The 22,495-nt window shown below is 38.9% G+C and overlaps 1 protein-coding gene and 1 pseudogene across 1 annotated transcript in view; one reads left to right on the top strand and one right to left on the bottom strand.

Annotated features, from left to right (window-relative positions):
* The first annotated feature begins 5,012 nt into the window (after positions 1 to 5,012).
* On the top strand, positions 5,013 to 5,641 carry LOC110147187 (ferritin light chain pseudogene; annotated as a pseudogene).
* A 1,354-nt stretch (positions 5,642 to 6,995) lies between these two features.
* REDIC1 (regulator of DNA class I crossover intermediates 1) overlaps positions 6,996 to 22,495 on the bottom strand; it is a 78,739-nt gene continuing 63,239 nt past the window's right edge. Inside the window, exons 11-12 of the mRNA XM_020908531.2 lie at positions 17,262 to 17,344; positions 6,996 to 9,804 (exon numbers count right to left, since the gene is read on the bottom strand). Coding sequence (XP_020764190.2) covers positions 9,349 to 9,804; positions 17,262 to 17,344 — 539 coding nt within the window. The 3' untranslated portion in view covers positions 6,996 to 9,348. The remainder of the gene's footprint in view (positions 9,805 to 17,261; positions 17,345 to 22,495) is intronic.

The raw sequence follows: 22,495 nt of genomic DNA on the forward strand, positions 1-22,495 counted from the left end.
GGAAGATAAGATCTCCTGGAAGAGGACATGGCAACCCACTCCAGCATTTTGCCTGGAGAACCCCAGGAACAGAAGAGCCTGCCTGGCTACAGTCCATGGGGTCACAAAGAGTCTGACATGACCGAGCAGCTGAGCGCAACTCAGCACAGTGTATTATTCATCTTTGTTTGTTCTTTTTTCTTCGAGGTCTTTATTAAGTATTTCTTGTATCTTCTCTAATGCTTTTCTGAGATCCTAGATTATCTTCACTATCATTATTCTGAATTCTTTTTTTCTGGAAAGTTGCCTATCTCCACTTCATTTAGTTATTTTTCTTAGGTTTTCTCTTGTACCTTCATCTGAGACATAACTTTCTGCACTTTCATCCTGATTGACTTTCTGTAATGTGGTTTTTGTTTTAGCTGCTGTGGGACTGTTGGTCTTCTTGCTTCTTCTGTCTGCTCTCTGATGAATGAGGCTAAGAGGCAAGCTTCCTGATGGGAGGGACTGGCAGTGGGAAAAACTGGTTCTTGCTCTGGTGGGCAAGGTCTTGCTCAGTAAAGGTTTAATCCAATTCTCTGCTGATGGGAGGGGTTGGGCTCCCTCCCTGGTAGTTGTTTGGGCTGAGGCATCCCAGCCCTGGGGTCTACAGTGTCTCTGGCACAGTTAGTGGCAACCTCTAAGAGGGCCAAAGGGTACCTTCCCAGATGCTGCCAGGGCGCTTATCCCTGTGGTGAACCCACACAAGAGACCCTCCAACACTAGCAGGTAGTTTTGGTTCAGTCCCCTGTGGAGTTACTGCTCCTTTCCTCTGGGTGTTGGTGTGCAAAGATTTTGTTTGTGCCCTCTAAGACTGGAGTCTATGTTTCCCCTACTCATGTGGAAGTGCTATAATAAAATCCACTGGACTTCATGGTCAGATTCTCTGGGGATTCCCAGTCCCTTTGTTGGATCCCCAGGCTAGGAAGCCTGACTTGAGGTTCAAACCTTCACAGCAGTTGGAGAACTTCTTTGGTATTATTTTTCTACAGTTTGTGGGTTGCCCACCTGGTGGGTACGAAATTTTATTTTATCATGATTGCAGCCCCTACCATCTCACTGTGGCTTCTTCTTTGTCTTTGGACATAGGATTTTTTTTTTTTTTTTTTTTGGGGGGGGGTGGGTGGGTTCTAGTGTCGTCCTGTTAATGGCTGTTCAACAGCTAGTTGAGATTTTAGTGCTCTTGCAGGAGGAGATGAGTGCATATCGTTCTATTCTGTCATCTCGAACCAGAAGCTATGGCTTTTTCTTTTTCTCTTAGAGAAGTCCCTTTAACATTTGTTGTAAAACTGGTTTGGTGGTGCTGAACTCTTTTAGTTTGTGCTTGCCCATAAAACTCATTTTGGTGGACAATGAGTTTGAAGAAATCTGAATGAAAGCCTTGGTGGATGCGTGCTGTAGCTTGGTTGTAGCTTTCTGCCTTTCATGTCATTAAGTATCTAGTGCCATTCCCTTCTCACCTGCATAACTTCTGCTTAAAAGTCAACAGATAACCTTATGGGAATTTCCTTTCATGCAACTTATTGCTTCTCCCTGCTGCTTTTTAGTTCTCTCTCTTTTTTGTAATATTTATTTGGCTGAGTCAAGTTCCAGTTGTGGCACTCTGGATCTTCATTGCATCATGTGGGGTCTTTCATTGTGGTGCTATTTGTGGCATGTGGGTGGGTTTAGTTGCCCTGTGGCATATGGGATCCTAGCTCCCCAGTCAGGGATCAAACCCATATCCTCTGAACTGTAAAGCAGACTCTCAACCTTTGGACCACCAGGGAAGTCCCAATCCCTCTTTAATTTTTGAAATTTTAACTACAATGTGTCTTGCTCTGTTACTCTTTTGGTTGATCTTTCTTGGGACATGGTTTTCCCTTAATCTGGATGTTTGCTTCCTCTTCCATCTTAGAGACATTTCCATCTTTTATGTCTTCAAATATGTTCTCTGCCCCTACTTTGTGCCTTCTTCTGGGACCCTTCCCGTATAATGTGAATGACAGTAAATAATCCTCATTTCTTTTTATTCATTCTTTTTTTGGGTCAGCTTCAGTCATTTCCACTATTCTGTCTTCCAGCTCACTGATGCTTCTCTGTATCATCCAATCAAATATTGATTCCTTCTAGTGTATTTTAAAATTGCAGTTATTGTTTTCTTCATCTCTGGCTCTTCTCTGCATTTTCTCTTTGTTGAAGACTTACAACTATTCTTCCAATATTCTCCTGAGTTTTGGCACATCTTTACAGTCATTACTTTGAACTGTTTATTGGGTAGATTGCTTATCTCCACTATATTTAGTTTCTCCTCTGGGGTTTTATCTTGTTACTTTTTTGGGGGAGGCAGGGGACTAATTCCTCTGTCATCTTATTTGCTTTTTTTTTTTTCCCCCAATATATTTAGTAGGTTGGTTACATTTGCCAATCTTGGAGAAGTGACATTTTGTAGGAGATATCCTATGCTTCCCAGCAGTGCTCTCCCATCTGGTATCCAGAGCTATATGCTCTAGGGGTGTCCCTCCCCTATGTGGGCTGTATGTGTCCTATTGTTGTGGGCTGACTACTGCGAACCATCTAGCACTTGTGGCTGGCTCCAAGTCCATATGGTGGCCAGAATCTACCTTGTGCGGAGTCTGCTTGCCACTGGTGAGTGGAGCCAGGTCATGAGGTGACTGGCTCTGGAGCCTAAGGGGGTCCCAGGGAAAGCATTGGGCTAATGGTAGATGGGTGGGTAGCTAGGTAGCTAGGCTCTGGGGGTGGGTGGTTGTGAGTCTGGGGTTCCTGAATCTAGTATCAATCTGCTAGTAGGCAGGACTGGTTCCTGACATGGCTTACTTCAAAGTCCAGGGAATCCTAAAGTTGGTGTCAGTCCACTTGTAAGTGGGCCTGGATCCTGGTATGGATTTTGAGTGGTCCAATATGTCTTGGAGCTGGTGTCAATTTGCTGGTAGGCAGGCCAGGGCCCAGGAGGTCCTGAAGGTTGTGCTGGCCTATTGGCAGGTGGGCCCAAGACCCAGATCCAGGGGAGCATCATGTAACTTTCTAACTGACTGATGTTCAATTGCATCCACAAGAAACACTAGGTGAATGCAAAAAACTGTACCCATTTGACTTGAGTCACATATGTATACACAAAATGAACATACATCCGTCAAAAACCCAGCAGTTGCCTCAATTCACTGTATTATATTTTAAGTTGTCACATTTGTGGATATCTATATAAATAGATATGTAGATATCAACATTCAAAACCTATCTAAGTATCTTGATTCAAAAAGGTCAAGCCGTACATGTCAAAGCTGTCATTGTTCAGTCGCTCAGTCATGTCTGACTCTTTGCGACCCCAAGGACTGCAGCATGCCAGGCTTTCCTGTCTTTCACAATCTCGAGGAGCTTGCTTAAACTCATATCCATTGAGTCGGTGATGCCATCCAACCATCTCAAACTCTTTAGTCCCCTTCTCCTCCTGCCTTCAATCTTTCCCAGCATCAGGGTCTTTTCTAATGAGTCAGCTCTTGCCATCAGGTGCCAAAGTACTGGAGCTTCAGCGTCAGTCCTTCCAATGAATACTCAGGATTGATTTCCTTTAGGACTGACTGGTTTGATCTCCACACAGTTCAAGGAACTCTCAATAGTCTTCTCAAACACCAGTTCAAAAGCATCAATTCTTTGGCACTCAGCCTTCTTTATGGTTCAACTTTCACATCCATATATGACTACTGGAAAAACCACAGCTTTGACTATGTGGACCTTTGTTGGCAAAGTGATGTCTCTGCTTTTTAATATGCTGTCTAGGATGGTCATAGCTTTTCTTCCAAGGAGCAAGCATCTTTTAATTTCATGGCTGCAGTCACTGTAGTGATTTTGAAAAAATGAAGTCTGTCACTGTTTCCATTTTTTCCCATCTTTTTGGCATGAAGTGATGGAAATGGATTCTATGAACTTAGTTTTTTGAATGTTAAGTTTTAAGTCAGCTTTTTCACTCTCTTCTTTCACCTTCATCAAGAAGCTCTTTAGTTCTTCTTCACTTTCTGCCGTAAGGGTGGTGTGATCTGCACATCTGAGGTTATCATCATCTCTCCCAGCAATTTAGATTCCAACTGTGCTTCAAATAGTCTGGCAGGCTTTTCACATGATATATTCTGCATATAAGTTAAATTTATATTAAAGAGAATTTTAATACTACTAATAAAGTAATTTTAAAGAAATGAGAGAATGTGATATCTCCTTAGCAACAAGCATAAGGGAATATACATCACAGACCATCAGAGACAGCACTGAAAAAAAAATAAAGTCCTTCACTGGGACAACTTCAAGTGCTGCAAAGTTAATAAAAAGAGCGCCTAAAAAAACAGAAGCAGTGGGAAAACTGAGCATAGATGTTAAAGACCAAACAGTGAAAAAATCAGAAACTTTCTCCACTAAGAGAAAGCACTACTCTGTATATTCAAAAAGCTTAAATAAAAATTGCCATAGCCTGTAAGTTTGGGTCCTTCATCCTAGTATTGGCTACTTTGTTGTTGTTTTGTCACTATGATGTGTCAAACTCTTTTGTGACCCAATGGACTCTGTCCATGGGATTTCCCAGGCAAGAATATTGGGAGTGGGGTTGCCATTTCCTTCTCCAGGGGGTCTTCCTGACAAGGGATTCAACCCATGTCTCTTGTATTTCAGTCAAATTTTTTACCACTGAGTCCTGGTATCAAATAATGCCAGTTCTGTAGGGGTAGAAACACAATTCTAGAGTGACTATTATTTTCCTATCAGGATTTGGACGGTATTTTTACATTGTCTTTTGGCATTCATTATTGCTTTTTAAGATAACAGTACTGAAGTGCGCTCAGCGGCCCCGCGGATCTGTGTCTCGCTTCAACAGTGCTTAGACGGAACAGACCCAGGGATGCCCCTTGCTCCAGCCTCCGACTACCCTCCAACCTTTTTTCCAGTCGCAACCTCCGGAGTCAGCCACTCAGCTGTCCACGATCACTGGGACCAGCCACCATTTTTTAACTCATTACCGACCAATCATGAGCTCCCAGATTTGTCAGAATTATTCTACCGAGGTGGAGGCTGCTGTCAACCGCCTGGTTAACATGCAACTGGGGGCCTCCTACACCTACCTCTCTCTGGGCTTCTATTTCGACCGCGACAATGTGGCTCTGGAGGGTGTGGGTCACTTTTTTCGCGAATTGGCCAAGGAGAAGTGTGAGGGCGCGGAGCGTCTCTTGAAACTGCAAAACCAGCGTGGCGGCTGCGCCCTCTTCCTGGACGTGCAGAAGCCATCTCAAGATGAGTGGGGTAAAACCCAGGATGCTATGGAAGCCGTCCTTCTCGTAGAGAAGAACCTGAATCAAGCCCTGTTGGATCTGCATGGCCTGGCTTCTGCCCGCGGAGACCCCCACATCTGTGATTTCCTGGAGAACCACTTCCTAGATGAGGAAGTGAAACTCATCAAGAAGATGGGTGACCACCTGACCAACCTCCGCAGGCTGGTTGGTCCCCAGGCTGGGTTGGGCAAGTATCTCTTCGAGAGGCTCACCCTCAAGCACGACTAGGAGCTTCTGGAGACCAGTGGCCTTTGAAGAACCCATCTGACATCAGGGCTGCCTGAAGCCCCTCTCTGCAGCTACTAGGCAGCTTTTTAACATCTTCGAGCCCTCTCTCAAGCCTTGGACCAAATGGAAACAATAAAGCTTTTTGCAGCAATAAAATAACAGTATTGTCTTCCTTCTAGGAAGCCAGTCTTTTTCTCCCCAATTGCTTTCAAGATCTTCTGTGTCTTTGAGACTTCACCATTTCACTATGCTGAGTCTAGACATGGGTTTCATATTATTTATACTACTTGGAAATCATTGGCCTTCTTAAATTTGTGGATTAGTATCATTGACGAATTCTGAAAAATTCTCAGTCATTATCTCTTCAAATTGTGCCTCTATCCCATTTCTCTCCTCTACTACTGATATTTCAATTAAACATATGTTGGAGTGTCTCATTATATCCTTGTTATTGTTTAACTTTCTTACATGTTTTCTTTCTCTTCTGCATTTGGATAACATTATTATGAGTATTTTGTTTCACTAATTCTCTCTTCACTTGTCTATATGCTCCTAGTCCCATTTATTGAGTTTTCAGCAGGTGGTAGAAATTAAGAACTAGTACAAGAGAACTGTAAAACCAGAAAGCTAGCAATGTTAACATTTGAGTGACACCAATAAAGACAATTCATTTAGTCATTTGTCATGTCCCTTTATATAACTTCTCAGTATATAACTCCTCTTCCCTGCTGGCTCGTGCAGTAAAGAATCCTCCAGCAAAGCAGAGGATCTGGGTTTGATCCCTGGGTTGGGAAGATCCCCTGGAGAAGGGAACAGCTACTCACTCCAGTATTCTGACATGGAGAATTCCATTAACAGAGGAGCCTGGCAGGCTACAGTCAGTCCATGGGGTTGCAAAAGTTGGACATGACTTAGCAACTTTCACTTTTCTTTTTCATGGATTACCTCAGAAGCAAAGCACAAGCCAAGAATTTAAGTGCATGTAATATGTTTGGGGTGTGATCTCAAAAACACTGTTATGGAATTGAAGAAGTGAGAAAGGAAAGGAAGCATGCTCATAAAGAGCTTACTATTAATATCAAGTAAGTTACAATTGAAAGCAACTAAAGCTTAATACTTCTGAGGAGCTCTGGAAGAACAGTGTTTCTACAACTTCAGAATGTATAAACATCATCTATTTTTTTCATTAAATTATTTCACCAAGAGAAAATCTAAACTAGAATTGTCTTTTGAGAAGTAGTTATATATGTCCTTTTTATTACATAAATCTGTACTTACTTTCTTATCCAAATATATTTATCTCCTTAAAGAGTTAGTAACTTTGTTGCAATGTTAGGGAACAGACCATAAAACTTCAGGGGTTCCAAGAGCACCCTCATATTTGATAGTTTGCTGGTAGGACTCAGAACTCACTGAAAGCTGGTATATTCACAGTTACAGTTTATTATAGGGAAAAGCGATATTAAAATCAGCCCAGGTAAAAAGCACATAGGACAGAGTCTAAGAAAGTAATACAGAGCTTCCAGTCTTCTACAAGTCACGGGGAGTGTTAATTTCCTGATACCAATATGTGACAACACAAAGTACTGCCAACTGCAGGTGCTCACATGAGCCTTGGTGTCCAGAGTCTTTCTTTGGTTCCATCACAGTGGCATGATTGATTGCCCACATGGCTGACTTCAGTGTGATCTTAAATCACACAATCTGGCTTGGCTCAAGGTCCCCAGGCAAACAAAGATACTACTATCAGGCATAACATTCCATGAGCTTAGAGAAAACCTTATAAAGCCAAAGGCAAAAAACCCAGATCTCTTATGAGGCAAGTTTAAATCCTTTACTCTACGGCATCTTACTTCCCTTTTACTGTGTGTAGTCATTACCCTATATTCTTCTTTACTTCACTAAGCTTAACTGCTACATTATGGTATTGATAAAAACGCAACTAAGCATGGACTTTTGTAATGAATGTGCTTTTAATAACTGGTAGACTTTTATTTGTATTGGAAAAAATCAATTTATTTGATATTTGAAACCAATCTGATTCAAAGTTCAATCTTACCCTAATGTCACCAGTATAGTCTTCTTTTCCATATATAGCTCTTCCTTACTACAGTATATCATATTTTGCAAAATAATCCTCAGGATAATCAATCCACTATGAAATACCTTTAATTGAGTATCAGGATACTCAATATCCTGGCCTTTTGAAAATCTGGCCGTTTGAAAACTGTCAATGTAGATCAGATAATTATATTCCCCTTTCATGAGAGGATTACTATCCTTAAAATTACTTAGGAGTTCATTGTGTTCTTTGAGGCCACAAAGAGAACTTCCTAAAACTAGCTAAAACCCTGAAGACTGCTACTGTTTAAATATTAGTTTAGTGTTTCTAAATTGTTTTGTTTCAGATCATCTCTGCAAAACTGTGGAGTGATATGTATATGTATACAGGTAAAAATGCATTATCTAATCACTTTAACAGAAATCCCTATTTTTGCTAGATATCAGAATGCCCCTTGTTAGTCACTTTGTAACATACAGATGTCCATTTTCTAAAGTGACTAGTGTCAACATTTAAAACCTTGACAACAAAAATAAGTGTTATGTTGGAAATAAAGCTGATACTTTACAAATGAGAGATTCTAATGTAGTATTTATGAAAATCTTAAGTAATATTAAAATTAGTAAACATAAATAATTTTCCAATGTTGAATAATTCTTTTACAAAAACGTTGAAACATTTTTTTTTTACTCTTGAAGAGAAAAAACATTCCTTTGAATTAATATAAGCACTAACAAAAAATTTTTCTCCAGATTAGAAAAATATTTTATCTAAAAATTAATGCCAGAATTTTTAACAACAGTATAGTGTTTAAGATAAGTAGCTAAGGAAATCTTATAATTAGGCTATAAAACTTATTTAATATTATTTAGTATTATTTTCTGTCTTAAATTCTTGGAAGAAAATATTTTTGCAAAAGGTACAACTGAACTAAATTTTAAAATAAATGTAACAAAGCATTGTCAACTAAAAAGTACAGCCACAGCCTGAAAGTAGACTGATATTTTATTTGGTGGGAATGTTTAGGACTCTGAGCCCGGGAGACAGCAAGCGTCTCAGTAGCTCTGAGAAAACTGCTCCCAAAAGGGCAAGAGAGGAAGTCAGTGCAACAAAGGGAGCAGGCAGGCTGAACATCAAAGGTCAGTATCAAGTTAAGGAATTTAGCATTCTATGTATGGGAAGATGCAAGTCTCTGGAATCACTGAATTCATTCCTTTCATATGCACCTCAGCTACCTGGGGCCAATCCTGTTGCTATGTTCATTTTGTTTCTTGCATTGTGTAGCTCCTCGGCAGTCACCACGGGGAGTGGCAGCATACACTGGATCCCAGTTTGGGGAGCCTTCATTCACATTTGGAGGCCAGAAAATGCTGATGACTGTGACATTTCTTGTTTATTAACATGGCAAGAGATATTTTCATTTCACAGAAGTAATAGTTAAACATTTTAAATCCATAAACGGCAGCATTTCATAATATAATAAATAATCAGCATAAGAATAATAGTAAATTTACATATATATTATTTTCTAAAAACTTTTAAGACATACTAAAGCTATTAAAAACACCTATGGGAAATTAAAGCATAAATTAGTAATACTAAAAAACAAATATATTTTCTGAATACTTTCATCTAGTTGCTTAGCTACAAAAATATTCTCATTCTTTATTATGTTAGTGAAATTCTAAACATTAAAACAAATGCAAAATCTCAGGTTAAGGATTTAGAATATTAGTTGTTTTTAAGGATTTCCTGCCCTCCAGTGGTATCTGCTTTAACATTTTCATTGTACCTTTCAACATCACAAAAAGAAGACACATCACTTCTACATTTACATTTTGAAATTATATCACATTGTATGGCAGCATCTAATTTTTCCTCCATTATAAGTTCACTCTCCGTTTGTACCCATGCATCGCACCTTGCAACCTGTAGAATGCAGTTATTACTGGTTTTGCTTTGCAATATGTGTGCTGAATTACACTGAGACTCTGGAAACTGATGTATATTATTATTCACTGAGAACTGGTTAAAATTCTCATTTTGTTTATGAAATTTGGCATTGTTATTAATAACCTTATCACATGGAAATTTTTTCATGCTTTCTAAATTAAAATTATTAGTTGTTTCTTTGGTTTTGATGGATCTCCTAGTTGAATCTTCAGTTTGATCTTCATCTTCAGATGGCTAAAAGAAATTAGCAATTTTGCTGTAAATGATGCTTATATTAAAAAAAAATTATTCAATCACTTCAAAGCAGACATTCTTAAAATTTACATTATAGAAACTTTCAAAAAAAGAAAATATTTTGACAGGTGGCAAATCAACCTAGATTTTTTTTTAAATCAAGGTTATAGATATTAAAATAGCATGACACAATATTAAGAATCCTTATATTAAAGGGCTTCCCTGGTAGCTCAGCTGGTAAAGAATCTGACTGCAATGCAGGAGACCTGGGTTCTATTCTTGGGTTGGGAAGATCCCTTGGAGAAGAGATAGGCTACCCACTCTAGTATTCTTGGGTTTCCCTGGAGTCTCAGCTGGTAGAGAATCTACCTGCAATGTGGGAGATCTGGGTTCAATCAGGTGGGAAAATCAGGTGGCAGAATCAAGACCTGGGTTCAATCAATGTGGGAAAAGGGATAGGCTACCCGCTCTAGTATTCTTGGTCTTTCCTGGGAGCTCAGCTGGTAAAGAATCCACCTGAAATGTGGGAGACCTGGGTTCAATCCCTGACTTGGGAAGATTCCCTGGAGAAGGGAACACTACCCACTCCAGTATCCTGGCCTGGAGTCTGTGGGGTTGCAAAGAGTTGGACACAACTGAACAACTTTCACTTTTTCACTTATATTAAAGATGGAAAAGCACTAAAAAGAGAAGACCTTTGTCCCTTACTAGTCCCCATAACCATAGGTGACATTATCCTGCCTTTTCACAGAGATGAAATTATATAGGACATATACTCTTCAACTACTTCAAGACTGGAGTAGAAATATAACTCTGAATTAAAAAGCTAACACATACAATTTAGTATTCACTCCTTGACTCTTTAAGTCAAAAAATATCTATATTGTATCTTTCATGGACTCAGTCTCAAAAAGACTCATTAAGAATAGCATCAGCTAACAGGAAATCAAATATACAAAAGAAAAGTTAAATAGTAATAAATATAACAATCACTATATAAAAAGTCAAATGTTAAGAATTTTTAATAGGCCTAGATTTCAATTTAGCAACTTTAATTTTTCAACTTCAAGAAAAATTTATCTTTTAATTACTAAACAAAATATTCTTTTTAATAAAAAAATCCTATATAAAATATTATTTTAACTAAAAATAAAAAGCAAAGTTAACATTAAAAAGCCTAAAATGAAATATAAGCCTCAGCTGATTGGCACTAAAATAGGAAAAGTAAGCCCAATAAATAGTATTAAAACAGGCTGGGCACAAATTAGAGAAAATAAAGATCAATACACTTATTCGAGAAACAAAAATTCAATTGCATCTGCGATATGAGTGAAGCAGACACGATTGCTGCCCTCTACATCACGCACATCAACAGAAGAATGTTGGATCCCACCAAAAAAAGACACCCCACACCCAGGGACAGAGGAGAAGCCACAGCAAGACGGTAGGAGGGGCAAAATCACATTTAGAATCACACCCCATACCCACCAGAGACATCAGCGGGCTCAAACAAACTTTGTGTGCACCAGGACCCGGAGCCCCCACAGAGACCGAGCCAGGACTGTGTTTGAGTGTCTCCTGCGGAGTTGTGGGTCAGCCATAGACTGCTGGAGGTGCAGGGGCTCTTTGTGCAGCAGACCTGGATACGGCATAAGCCTTCTTGGAGGAGGTCGCCATTAACCCCACTGTAGACCCACTAGAACTTACAGAGGAGTGGGAAACACAGTCTTGGAGGGCACAAACAAAAGCTTGTGCACACCAGGACCCATGAGAAAGGAGCAGTGACCCCGCAAGAGACTGACCCAGACTTGGCCGTGAGTGTCCAGGAGGCTCTAGTGGAGGCAGGGGTCAGCGGTGGCCTGCTGCAGGGCTGGGGGCACTGAGTGCAGCAGTGCCTGCATGGGACCTTTTGGAGGAGGTCGCCATTATCTTCATCACCTCCACCATAGTTTGGACTCAGGGCAAACAACAGGGAACACAGTCCCGTTCATCAACAGAAAATTGGATTAAAGATTTACTGAGCATAGCCCAACCCTTCAGAACAAGACCCAGTTTCCCTCTCAGTCAGTCTCTCCCATCAGGAAGCTTCCATAAGCCTCTTATCCTTCTCCATCAGAGGGCAGACAGACTGAACACCACAATCACAGAAAACTAACCAATCTGATCACATGGACTGCAGCCTTGTTTGACTCAATGAAACTATGAGCCATGCTGTGTAGGGTCACCCAAGACAGATGGGTCATGGTAGAGAGTTCTGACAAAACGTGGTTCACTGGAGAAGGGAATGGCAAACTTCAGTATTCTTGCCTTGAGACCCATGAATAGTGTGAAAAGGCAAAAAGATAGGAAACTGAAAGATGAACTCCCCAGGTCAATAGGTACTGAATATGCTACTGGAGATCAGTGGACAAATAAATCTAGAAAGAATGAAGAGACGAAGCCAAAACAAAAACACCACCAGCTGTGGATATGACTGGTGATAGAAGCAAGGTCCAATGCTGTAAAGGGCAATATTGCATAGGAACCTGGAATGTTAGGTCAATGAATCAAGGCAAATTGGGAGTGGTCAAACAAGAAATTGCAAGAATGAACATCAAGGTTTTAGGAATCAGCAAACTAAAATGGACTGGAATGGGTGAATTTAACTCAGATGACCATTATATCTATTACTGTGGGCAAGAATCTTTTAGAAGAAATCAAGTAGCCATCATAGTCAACAAACGAATCTGAAATGCAGTACTTGGATGCAATCTCAAAAACAACAGAATGATCTCTGTTCATTTTCAAGGCAAACCATTCAATATCACATTAATCTAAGTCTATGCCCTAACAAGTAATGTTGAAGAAGTTGAAGTTGAACAGTTCTATGAAGACCTACAAGACCTTCTAGAATTAACATACACAAAAGATTCCTTTTCATTATAGGGGAACTGGAATGCAAAAGTATGAGGGCAAGAGATACCTGAAGTAAGAGGCAAATTTGGCCTGGGAGTACAAAATGAAGCAGGGCAAAGGCTAACAGAGTTTTGCCAAGAGAATGAAATGGTCATAGCAAAAACCCTCTTCCAACAACACAAGAGAAACTCTACACACGGACATCACCAGATGGTCATTACTGAAATCAGAGTGATTATATTCTTCGCAGCCAAAGATGGAGAAGCTCTATACTGTCAGCAAAAACAAGACCAGGAGCTGACTGTGGCTCAGATCATGAACTCCTTATTGCAAAATTCAGACTTAAATTGAAGAAAGTAGGAAAAACCACTAGACCATTCAGGTATGATCTAAATAAAATCCCTTACAGTGGAAGTGACAAATAGATTTAAGGGATTAGATCTGATAGACAGAGTGCCTGAAGAACTATGGACCGAAGGTTTGTGACATTGTACAGGAGGCAGTGATCAAAACCATCCCCAAGAAAAAGAAATGCAAAAAAGCAAATGGTTGTCTGAGGAGGCCTTACAATAGCTGAGAAAAGAGGAGATGTGAAAGGCAAAGGAGAAAAGGAAAGATATACCCATTTGAATGCAGAATTCCAAAGAATATCAAGGAGAGATAAGAAAGGCTTCCTCAGCAATCAATGCAAAGACAAAGAAGAAAACAATAGAATGGGAAAGATTAGAGATCTCTTCAGGAACATTAGAGATACCAAGGGAACATTTCATGCAATGATGGGCACAATAAAGGACAGAAATGGCATGGACCTAACAGAAGCAGAAGATACTAAGAAGAGGTGGCAAGAATACACAGAAGAACTATACAAGAAAGATCTTCATGACCCAGAAAACCATGATGGTGTTCTTTTGGCAAAACTCTGTTAGCCTTTGACGTGCTTCATTTTGTACTCCAAGGCCAAACTTGCGTATACCTCCAGGTAGCTCTTGACTTCATACTTTTGTGTTCTAGTCCCCTGTGATGAAAAGGACATCTTTTTTTTTTGTTGTTAGTCCTCGAAGAAGAGCAAAGAGAGATAAGAAAGCTTTCCTAAGTGATCAGTGCAAAGAAATAGAGGACAATAATAGAATGGGAAAAATTAGAGATCACTCCAAGAAAATTAGAGATACCAAGGGAACATTTCATGCAAAGATGGGCACAATGAAGGACAGAAATGGTATGGACCTAACATAAACAGAAGCTATTAAGAAGAGGTGGCAAGAATACACAGAAGAACTATACAAAAATGATCTGAATGACCCAGATAACCACAATGGTGTGATCACTCACCTAGAGCTACACATCCTGGAATGTGAAGTCAAGTGGGCCTTAGGAAGCCTCACTATGAACAAAGCTAGTGGAGGTGATGGAATTCCTGTGGAGCTATTTCAAATTCTAAAAGATGATGCTGTGAAAGTGCTGCACTCAATATGCCAGCAAATGTGGAAAACTCAGCAGTGGCCATAGGACTGGAAAAGGTCAGTTTTCATTCCGATCCCAAAGAAAGGCAGTGTCAAAGAATGCTCAAACTGATGCACAACTGCACGCATCTCACACGCTAGCAAAGTAATGCTCAAAATTCTCCAAGCCAGGCTTCAGCAGTACATGAACCGCGAACTTCCACAAGTTCAACCTGGATTTAGAAAAGGCAGATGAACCAGAGATTAAATTGCCAATATCCGCTGGATCATCGAAAAAGCAAGAGTTCCAGAAAAACATCTACTTCTGCTTTATTGATTACGCCAAAGCCTTTGACTGTGTGAATCACAACAAACTGTGGAAAATTCTTCAAGAGGTGGGAATACCAGACCACCTGACCTGCCTTCTGAGAAATCTGTATGCAGGTCAAGAGGCAACAGTTAGAACTGGACATGGAACAACAGTCTGGTTCCAAATCAGGAAAGGAGTATGTCAAGGCTGTATATTGTCACCCTGTTTATTTAACTTATATGCAGAGTACATCATGTGAAATGCTGGGCTGGATTAAGCACAAGCTGGAATCAAGATTTCTGGGTCAAATATCAATAACCTCAGATATGCAGATGACACCACCCTTACAGCAGAAAGTGAAGAAAAGCTAAAGAGCCTCTTGATGAAAGTGAAAGAGGAGAGTGAAAAAGTTGGCTTAAAACTCAACATTCAGAGAACTAAGATCATGCATCCAGTCCCATCACTTCATGGCAAAAAGATGGGGAAACAATGGAAACACTGAGAGACTTTTCTTGGGCTCCAAAATCATGGCAGATGGTGACTGCAGCCATGAAATTAAAAGACACTTGCTCCTTGGAAGAAAAGCCCTGACCAACCTAGACAGCATATTAAAAAGCAGAGACGTTATTTTGTTGGCAAATGTCCGTCTAGTCAAAGCTAAGGTTTTTCCAGTAGTCATGTATGGATGTGAGAGTTGGACTATAAAAAACGCTGACACTTTTGAACTGTGGTGGTATTGGAGAAGACTCTTGAGAGTCCCTTGGACTGTAAGGAGATCCAAGCAATCCATCCTAAAGGAAATCAGTCTTTAATATCCAGGGGAAGGACTGATGCTGAAGCTGAAACTCCAATCCTCTGTCCACCTGATGCAAAGAACTGACTCATTGGAAAAGACCCTGATGCTGAGAAAGATTGAAGGCAGGAGGAGAATGGGATGACTGAGGACGAAATGGTTGGCATCACTGACTTGATGCACATGAGTTTGAGTAAGCTCTGGGAGTTGGTGACGGACAGGGAACTCTGGCGTGCTGCAGTCCACGGGGTCACAAATAGTGGACACAACTGAGCGAATTAACTGACTGACAGCACACACTCTTATATGTGGAAAGGATGTTAATCACATAATTACAAGTTGAAAAAAGCATATGAAAAGCATATGAAATATAGGAGCATATCTAAGGGGCCTGATTTAGACTGACAAGTCAAGGAGAGGCTTCAAAAGCACTGACATGTTTAAGCTGATGACTAACAGAATATATTAATATAAATGTCCTGAAACAGAAAATAGACCAGTCACCTAAGGAAGTGGCATGTCAATATGTGGTGAGAGAGGAACACTAGAAACTGGAAATGTAGTCAACCTAGATCACACAGGGCCTGAGGCCACTGTAAGTAGTTTAGATTCTAAAGCAAAAGAGGAATCCACTGAATACTCAAACACAGGAATAACATCATTCAATTTAAGCTTTCAAAAGATCACAATTATTGCTAACCTGAAAAAAAGTGGGGCAAGAGTAGGAGCAGATCTCTCGGGCAACAACCATGATCATTTAAGAACAAGATGATGACACCTTAGACTAGTGTACTGACACTTAGCAGGTGAGAGAAGTAGATAAATATGCAATTTATTTTGGAGGTAGAATTGATTGGATGAAGTGATGAAATGAATATGGTTATGAAGGCATGTGAGACTGAAATGCCAAACTAGAGTTTCTGGCAACAACTGTGTGGGTAGAAAACTACCCACTACTAATCTACTAATATGAAAACTGTCAGGAAAACTGATATAAGGAGATCAGGGGGTGTTCACCTTTTTGTGAAATATCTAAGAAGATATCCAATAAGAAACTGGACACTTAATTAAGGATCTCAGCTGAATTCATAAAGTTGAGAATTATCATTAACAAGGCAATAGTATAAAAAGTCACTGGAATATATAACATCATCTAGAGTTTGGAGTGTAGGTTAAGAGAAGAGAAGGGTCCTGAAGCAAACCCTAAACATTACAACACTTATATGCAGGGAAAGGTGGAAGAGAAGTGGGCAGAGGCATAAAGTAGCATACAGAGAGGTATGAAGGAAACTAAGATAGTGTGCATCACAAAAGCAAATAGAAGAAAATGTTTAAAGAAAAGAAAATAATTATTTCTATTAATATTGCTAGAAATTCTTGTAAAATAAAAACTCAAAACTGCCCAATGAATTTGGCACCATTAGAGGTCACTGGTGTCCTTCCTTAGCAAGAGCTGTTTGGATAGCAAGCTAGAGACAAAAGATAGATGAAAGGAAGAAGGAAAAATTAATGGAGAACTCCATTTAAACATGTGATTTGTGAGAAATGCACTCAGAATATGATGCAACTCCAATTATTCAGATTATAGTTTCCACTCAGCATTAAACATGTCACTCCCATTATTCAGATTATATTTTATAGTTTTCTTTACTAAGCCTTGAGACTTTGTATGTATTATTGGTTGTTTAACGTTTTCAATTATTGTGATTGGGTTCTTCTAAAAACTCCTTTAAAAGGAACACGCATTTACCATATATATACACACAACTTAATATGAGTGTGTTTTGTAAATAACAATGAACATGTTATAAACATGAATGAATGAATGATGCTTCATAAACATGAATGAATGATGCTCACATTTTAATTTACATTCTTAAATTTTCACATTTTCATTTACATTTATTTTCAGTATTATCTCAACTTTTTTTTTCAGAATGAAAAGGTAAACCATGAGAAATACAAATTATTCTAAATCAGCACAGCATATGTTAACCAGCAAAAAAAGAACATAACTTACCATCTCTGTACTAGAACTGAAACAACTATCCGTTGGCCTTGGAGAGTAACTGGAACACTGACTACTCTGTGAAGAATCAAGATCTGAAAATAAAGATTTAATTTGCCAAGTTTATTAAAGTACCACACACTTGCTAATTTGTGAAGACTAGTATGTATTAATATATACACAAGCAGAAAATAGCTGCTGGTAAATAAGTTCAGTTAACATACTATAGAACATTTTAAAAGTTAAAATTTTGGATATGTGGCAGCTTGCATTTTTGACAGGGTATTTTGGATTTATTCTCCATGTATCTGCCTGCCAATGCAAGACATGCAGGTTCTATCATTGAGTCAGGAAGATCCTCTAGAGAAGGAATGACAACCCACTCCAGTATTCTTGTTCGGGACATCCTATGGACAAAGGAACCTGGCGGGCTATTGTCCATGGGGTCACAAGAGAGTTGGACACTACTTAGTGACTAAAACAACAACATAAAACATGTGTATTTACAAGTAAAACAAGGGGAGGAAACATAAGGGAAGAAACGAGAACAGAGAAATTGAACTGATTTTTTCCAAAATAATGAATCTTTATGAACAAACAAAATGTCAGTCCAAAGGAAGAACAACAAGCCAAGGTATCAGACATTTGCTAATTTAGTAAATGAAGCTTCATCATACAATTGAAACAATATTTAACCTATAATATGATTTCATAACTGTAAATTTTAAAGCTATTCATGAATTCAAAATTAATATAAAAATATATCTTTTGACATTTGATGACTGCAACACTGTTAAATTTATTTTTTAAAAAAACTGTATTTCAAAAATTAACTCAAAGAACCTGGTATGTTATTCATTATCTGCTTAATATGTTCTCTTATGATTCCAAGAAAAGTTTAAAAATGGGCCTCATAAGTAGGTCATGACTCCCTAGAACGCATAAATACAATACTATATATAGATGAACAGTAGGTTCAACCATTCCTCTTCTTGCTTGTAAACGTGATTTTGCTATTAAAAAAAAGCAAAAGGTAATGGAATGTGGTGCAACAACATAAATAAATCACACGCCTTCCAATATACAGCAGACCATGACTACTATTCATACTTCAGATTGGATTTGGCACCTTCTGTAACAGAACCTGTCAGTCAGCTGAGAGGCAGAGAGAACTTAGGTAAATTCAGTTACCCTCAGTTCATCATTCTAGAAGGAATGTATATCCTCACAAAGGTTCCTCTTAACAGTGGAAAGCAGAGAGCAGAATGAATGGTAGGATTTTACTAACAACATGAACTAAGGGCATTCCCCCACAATAAGGTCCATTCAATTCATAAGTACAGTAAACCCACAGTTATTAGTAGAGAAGATAAATGTCTGTTAAATGAATGTAGATTAAAATGTAAATTTAAGACTTGAGTTATTACCTTATCTAAGGCACTGTAATAGTTTTTAGGAATACATGGCCATAATGCTCAAAGGATTCAGCATTTTGAGATGAGGAAAAACACATACAGTTTTTAAAAATAGTCAAAAAGTTAGGTGCAACAGTAAAAGTGATAGAAGATACGAAAGCAGTAGAGACCTAAGTGTGATGAGTTCTAGGGAAAGAGATTTGGTGAATAGTAATAAAGAAAGCACAAGATAAAGAGTAGGTTTTATAAGATGAATAAGCAAGTTCCCAAAAGACAAGATGAAAAATAGTGTATGTGATGGGGGAAAAGAGATTGTAGAGGTGCACTTTAATACTCAGGAAATTTTAGACTGCCTACCAAGGCATCTAACTGGGGATTAATTAAAGAAGGGTAAAATGTATGAAAACATAGATCATTGGGAGATTAACTCAACAATCAAGTTATGAGGTGATGAAGATCTACAATGAAACAGTGAGATTTGATTGAAGAGGCAAGTGATTCAAATTTCAAGACAGTTTTTAAACACCCTCAATTTTTATTATAAACTTAAAAAAATTCTGGCAATCTGATAGAACATTAATTCCAAAATGTGAGAAAGATTACACATGCACACACACACACATATTTTATACAGGCCAATCTCACCAACAGCATCAATGCAAAAATTGTATATGAGTTAAAATTTTAAAAATATAAAATTAAAAAAATAAGAGCAAACTTAATCATAAATCATCATGATTTGGTGGGATTTATTTTAGGAATGCTAAAATGGGACGGAGAAGGCAATGGCACCCCACTCCAGTACTCTTGCCTGGAAAATCCCATGGATGGAGAAGCCTGGTAGGCTGTAGTCCATGGGGTCACTTAGAGTCAGACACGACTGAGCGACTTCACTTTCACTTTTCACTTTCTTGCATTGGAGAAGGAAATGGCAACCCACTCCAGTGTTCTTGCCTGGAGAATCCCAGGGACGGGGGAGCCTGGTGGGCTGCCGTCTATGGGGTTGCACAGAGTCGGACACGACTGAGGTGACTTAGCAGTAGCAGAATGGTCCATATCACAAAATCCTTAGGCAAAATTCACTATTTTAAAAGACCTACACCACAATTATATATCACCTCACACTCATTAAAATGGCCACTTATTGAAAAAAATGATAATAATAAGCGGTACAGATTTCAAGAAATTGGAGCCCTGGTGCATTATTACTGGGAGTGCACAATGGTATAGCTGATATGGAAAACAGTATGAACATTCTTCAAAAATTTTAAAATAGGGACTTTCCTGGTGGTCTAGTGAAGAATCCATCTGCCAGTCTAGGATTGAACTCCTGTCTGAGAAGATTCCACAAGCTGTGGAGCAACTAAGCCTGTGTACCACAAGAACTGAAGCTCCCATACCTAGAGACTATACTCTACAACAAGAGAAGCCGTCACAATGAGAAGCCCACACACTGCAACTAGAGAAGCTCCCACTTGTCACAACTAGAGAAAGCCCACACACAGCAGTGAAGACCAAGTGCAGCCAAACAAATAAATAAAATTTTAAAGTAGAACTTCCATGTGATCCAGCAATTCCATCTCTTGGGATACATTCAAAAGAACTGAAAATGGAATCTTGAAGAAATATTTGCACACCTATGTTCACTGCAATATTACAATAACCAAGAGGTCAAAGCAACCTAAATGTCTATTAACAAATGAATGGATACACAAAATGTGGTTTATACATGCAATGGAATATTTTTCAGTATTATAAAAGAAGGAAATCCTGTTGTATGCTACAACCTGGATGAACCTTAAAGACTTTATACTAAGCGAAATAAATCACAAAAAGATAAATATTATATGATCACACTTATATAAGATATATAAAATATTCAAACTCACAGAAACAGAATTGTGGCTACCAAAGGCTGAAGGGAAGATAGGTATACCTTACTCTTTGAAACTGTTGAAAGGGCGAATTTTATGGTATGTGTTTTGGGGTATAAAAAAAGATATATGAGGGAAAAATAATAATCATTTCCACAGATGCCAATACTCTTTCCCAAGTTACTAACTGACTCAAAATCACCTCCTAAAAAGTCCTTTCAGTAAAATAACACATATGTGCTTGTGTCCAAAATCCAGATTCAATGCAGAAACATGGGATGTACATTCAGACTAAAGCAGCAACAAAAACAATAAAAGTACCTACAGCTGAATCTAAGAGACATTCAGAATCTACTTGAAAAAAACTTTAAAGTGCATAAAGGAATTTTAAACAGCTATTATAGATACAAAATTAGACTGAATTAATAAAAAAAAATCCTTCTTCTTAGATAGTACTAGTCAACATCATTAGGATGACAATTCACACTTAATTAATGTATACTCTTAGCTGTCAGCAAATTTGGAAAACCCAGCAGTACCCACAGGACTGGAAAACGTCATCCTCATCTCAATCCCAAAGAATAGCAGTACTAAAGAATGTTCAAACTACTGGACAACTGTGCTCATCTCCCATGCTGGTAAGGTTATGCTCAAAACCCTCCAAGCTAGGCTGTGTGGATCATAACAAAACAAAGAAAACTCTTAAAGAGATGGTGAGACCAGACCACCTTACCTGTCTCCTGAGAAAACTGAATGTGGGTCAAGAAGCAACAGTTAGAAGCCTCTATGGAAAAACTGACTGGCTCAGGATTGAGAAAGGAGCATGACAGGGCTGTTTACTGTCACCCTGTTTAACTTATATACAAAGCATATCATGCAAAATGCTGGGCTGGATGAGTTACAAGCTGGAATCAAGACTGCTGGGAGAAATACAAACAACCTCAGATATGCAGATGATACCACTCCAATGGCAGAAAATGAGAGGAACTAAAGAGTCTCTTGATGAGGGTGAAGGGGAAGAGTGAAAAAGCTGGCTTAAAACTCAGTATTAAAAAAAAAAAGCTAAGATCATGGCATATGGAAAAGGTAGAAGCAGTGACAGAGTTCCTCTTCTTGAGCTCTAAAATCACTGCAGATGGGGACAGCAGCCATGAAATTAGAAGACAATTGCTTGTTGGCAGGAAAGCTATAACAAACCTAGATAAGTATGTTAAGCAAAGACAACAATTTGCTGACAAAGGTCCATATATTCAAAGCTATGGTTTTTCCAGTAGTCATGTATGAATGTGAGAGGTGAACCATTAAAAAAGCTGAGCACTGAAGAACTGATGCTTTTGAACTGTAGTGCTGGAGAAGGCTCTTGAAAGTCCTTTGGAAAACAAAGAGATCAAACCAGTCAATCTTAAAGGAGATCAACCCTGAATACTTTTTGGAAGGACCGATGCTGAAGCTGAAGCTCCAACACTTTGGCCAGCTGACTCACTGGAAAAGACTCTGATGCTGGGAAAGATTGGAGGTAGAAGGAGAAGAGGGTGACAGAGATGAGATGGTTGGATGGCATCACCAATTTAACAGACATGAACTTGGGGCAAACTCCAGGAGTTGGTGAGGGACAGGGAAGTCTGGTGTGCTGCAGTCCATGGGGTCACAAAGAGTAGACAAAGTGACTGAATGAATAAAAATGAACACATTTTCTTGGCAGGATTTCCTTGGTGGTCCAGCAGTTAAGACTCCATGCTTCCACTTCCACTGTAGAGGGCACAGGTTCAGTCCCTGGTTGGGGAATTAAGATCCCACTTGCCACATGGTCTCTTTTCTCCCCAAAAAACCCTTTTCTTTGGAGTTACACAGTTGATTTTAAAGTTATATATAAAAATAATTAAAACTAATCAGAAAAATCTTTAAAAAGCGCAAAGGGAGGTGTAACTCTTAGAAATTAAACATTGTTGTGGCTGTT

The sequence above is a fragment of the Odocoileus virginianus genome, chromosome 24 (assembly GCF_023699985.2).
Source record: "Odocoileus virginianus isolate 20LAN1187 ecotype Illinois chromosome 24, Ovbor_1.2, whole genome shotgun sequence".
NCBI lineage: Eukaryota > Metazoa > Chordata > Mammalia > Artiodactyla > Cervidae > Odocoileus > Odocoileus virginianus.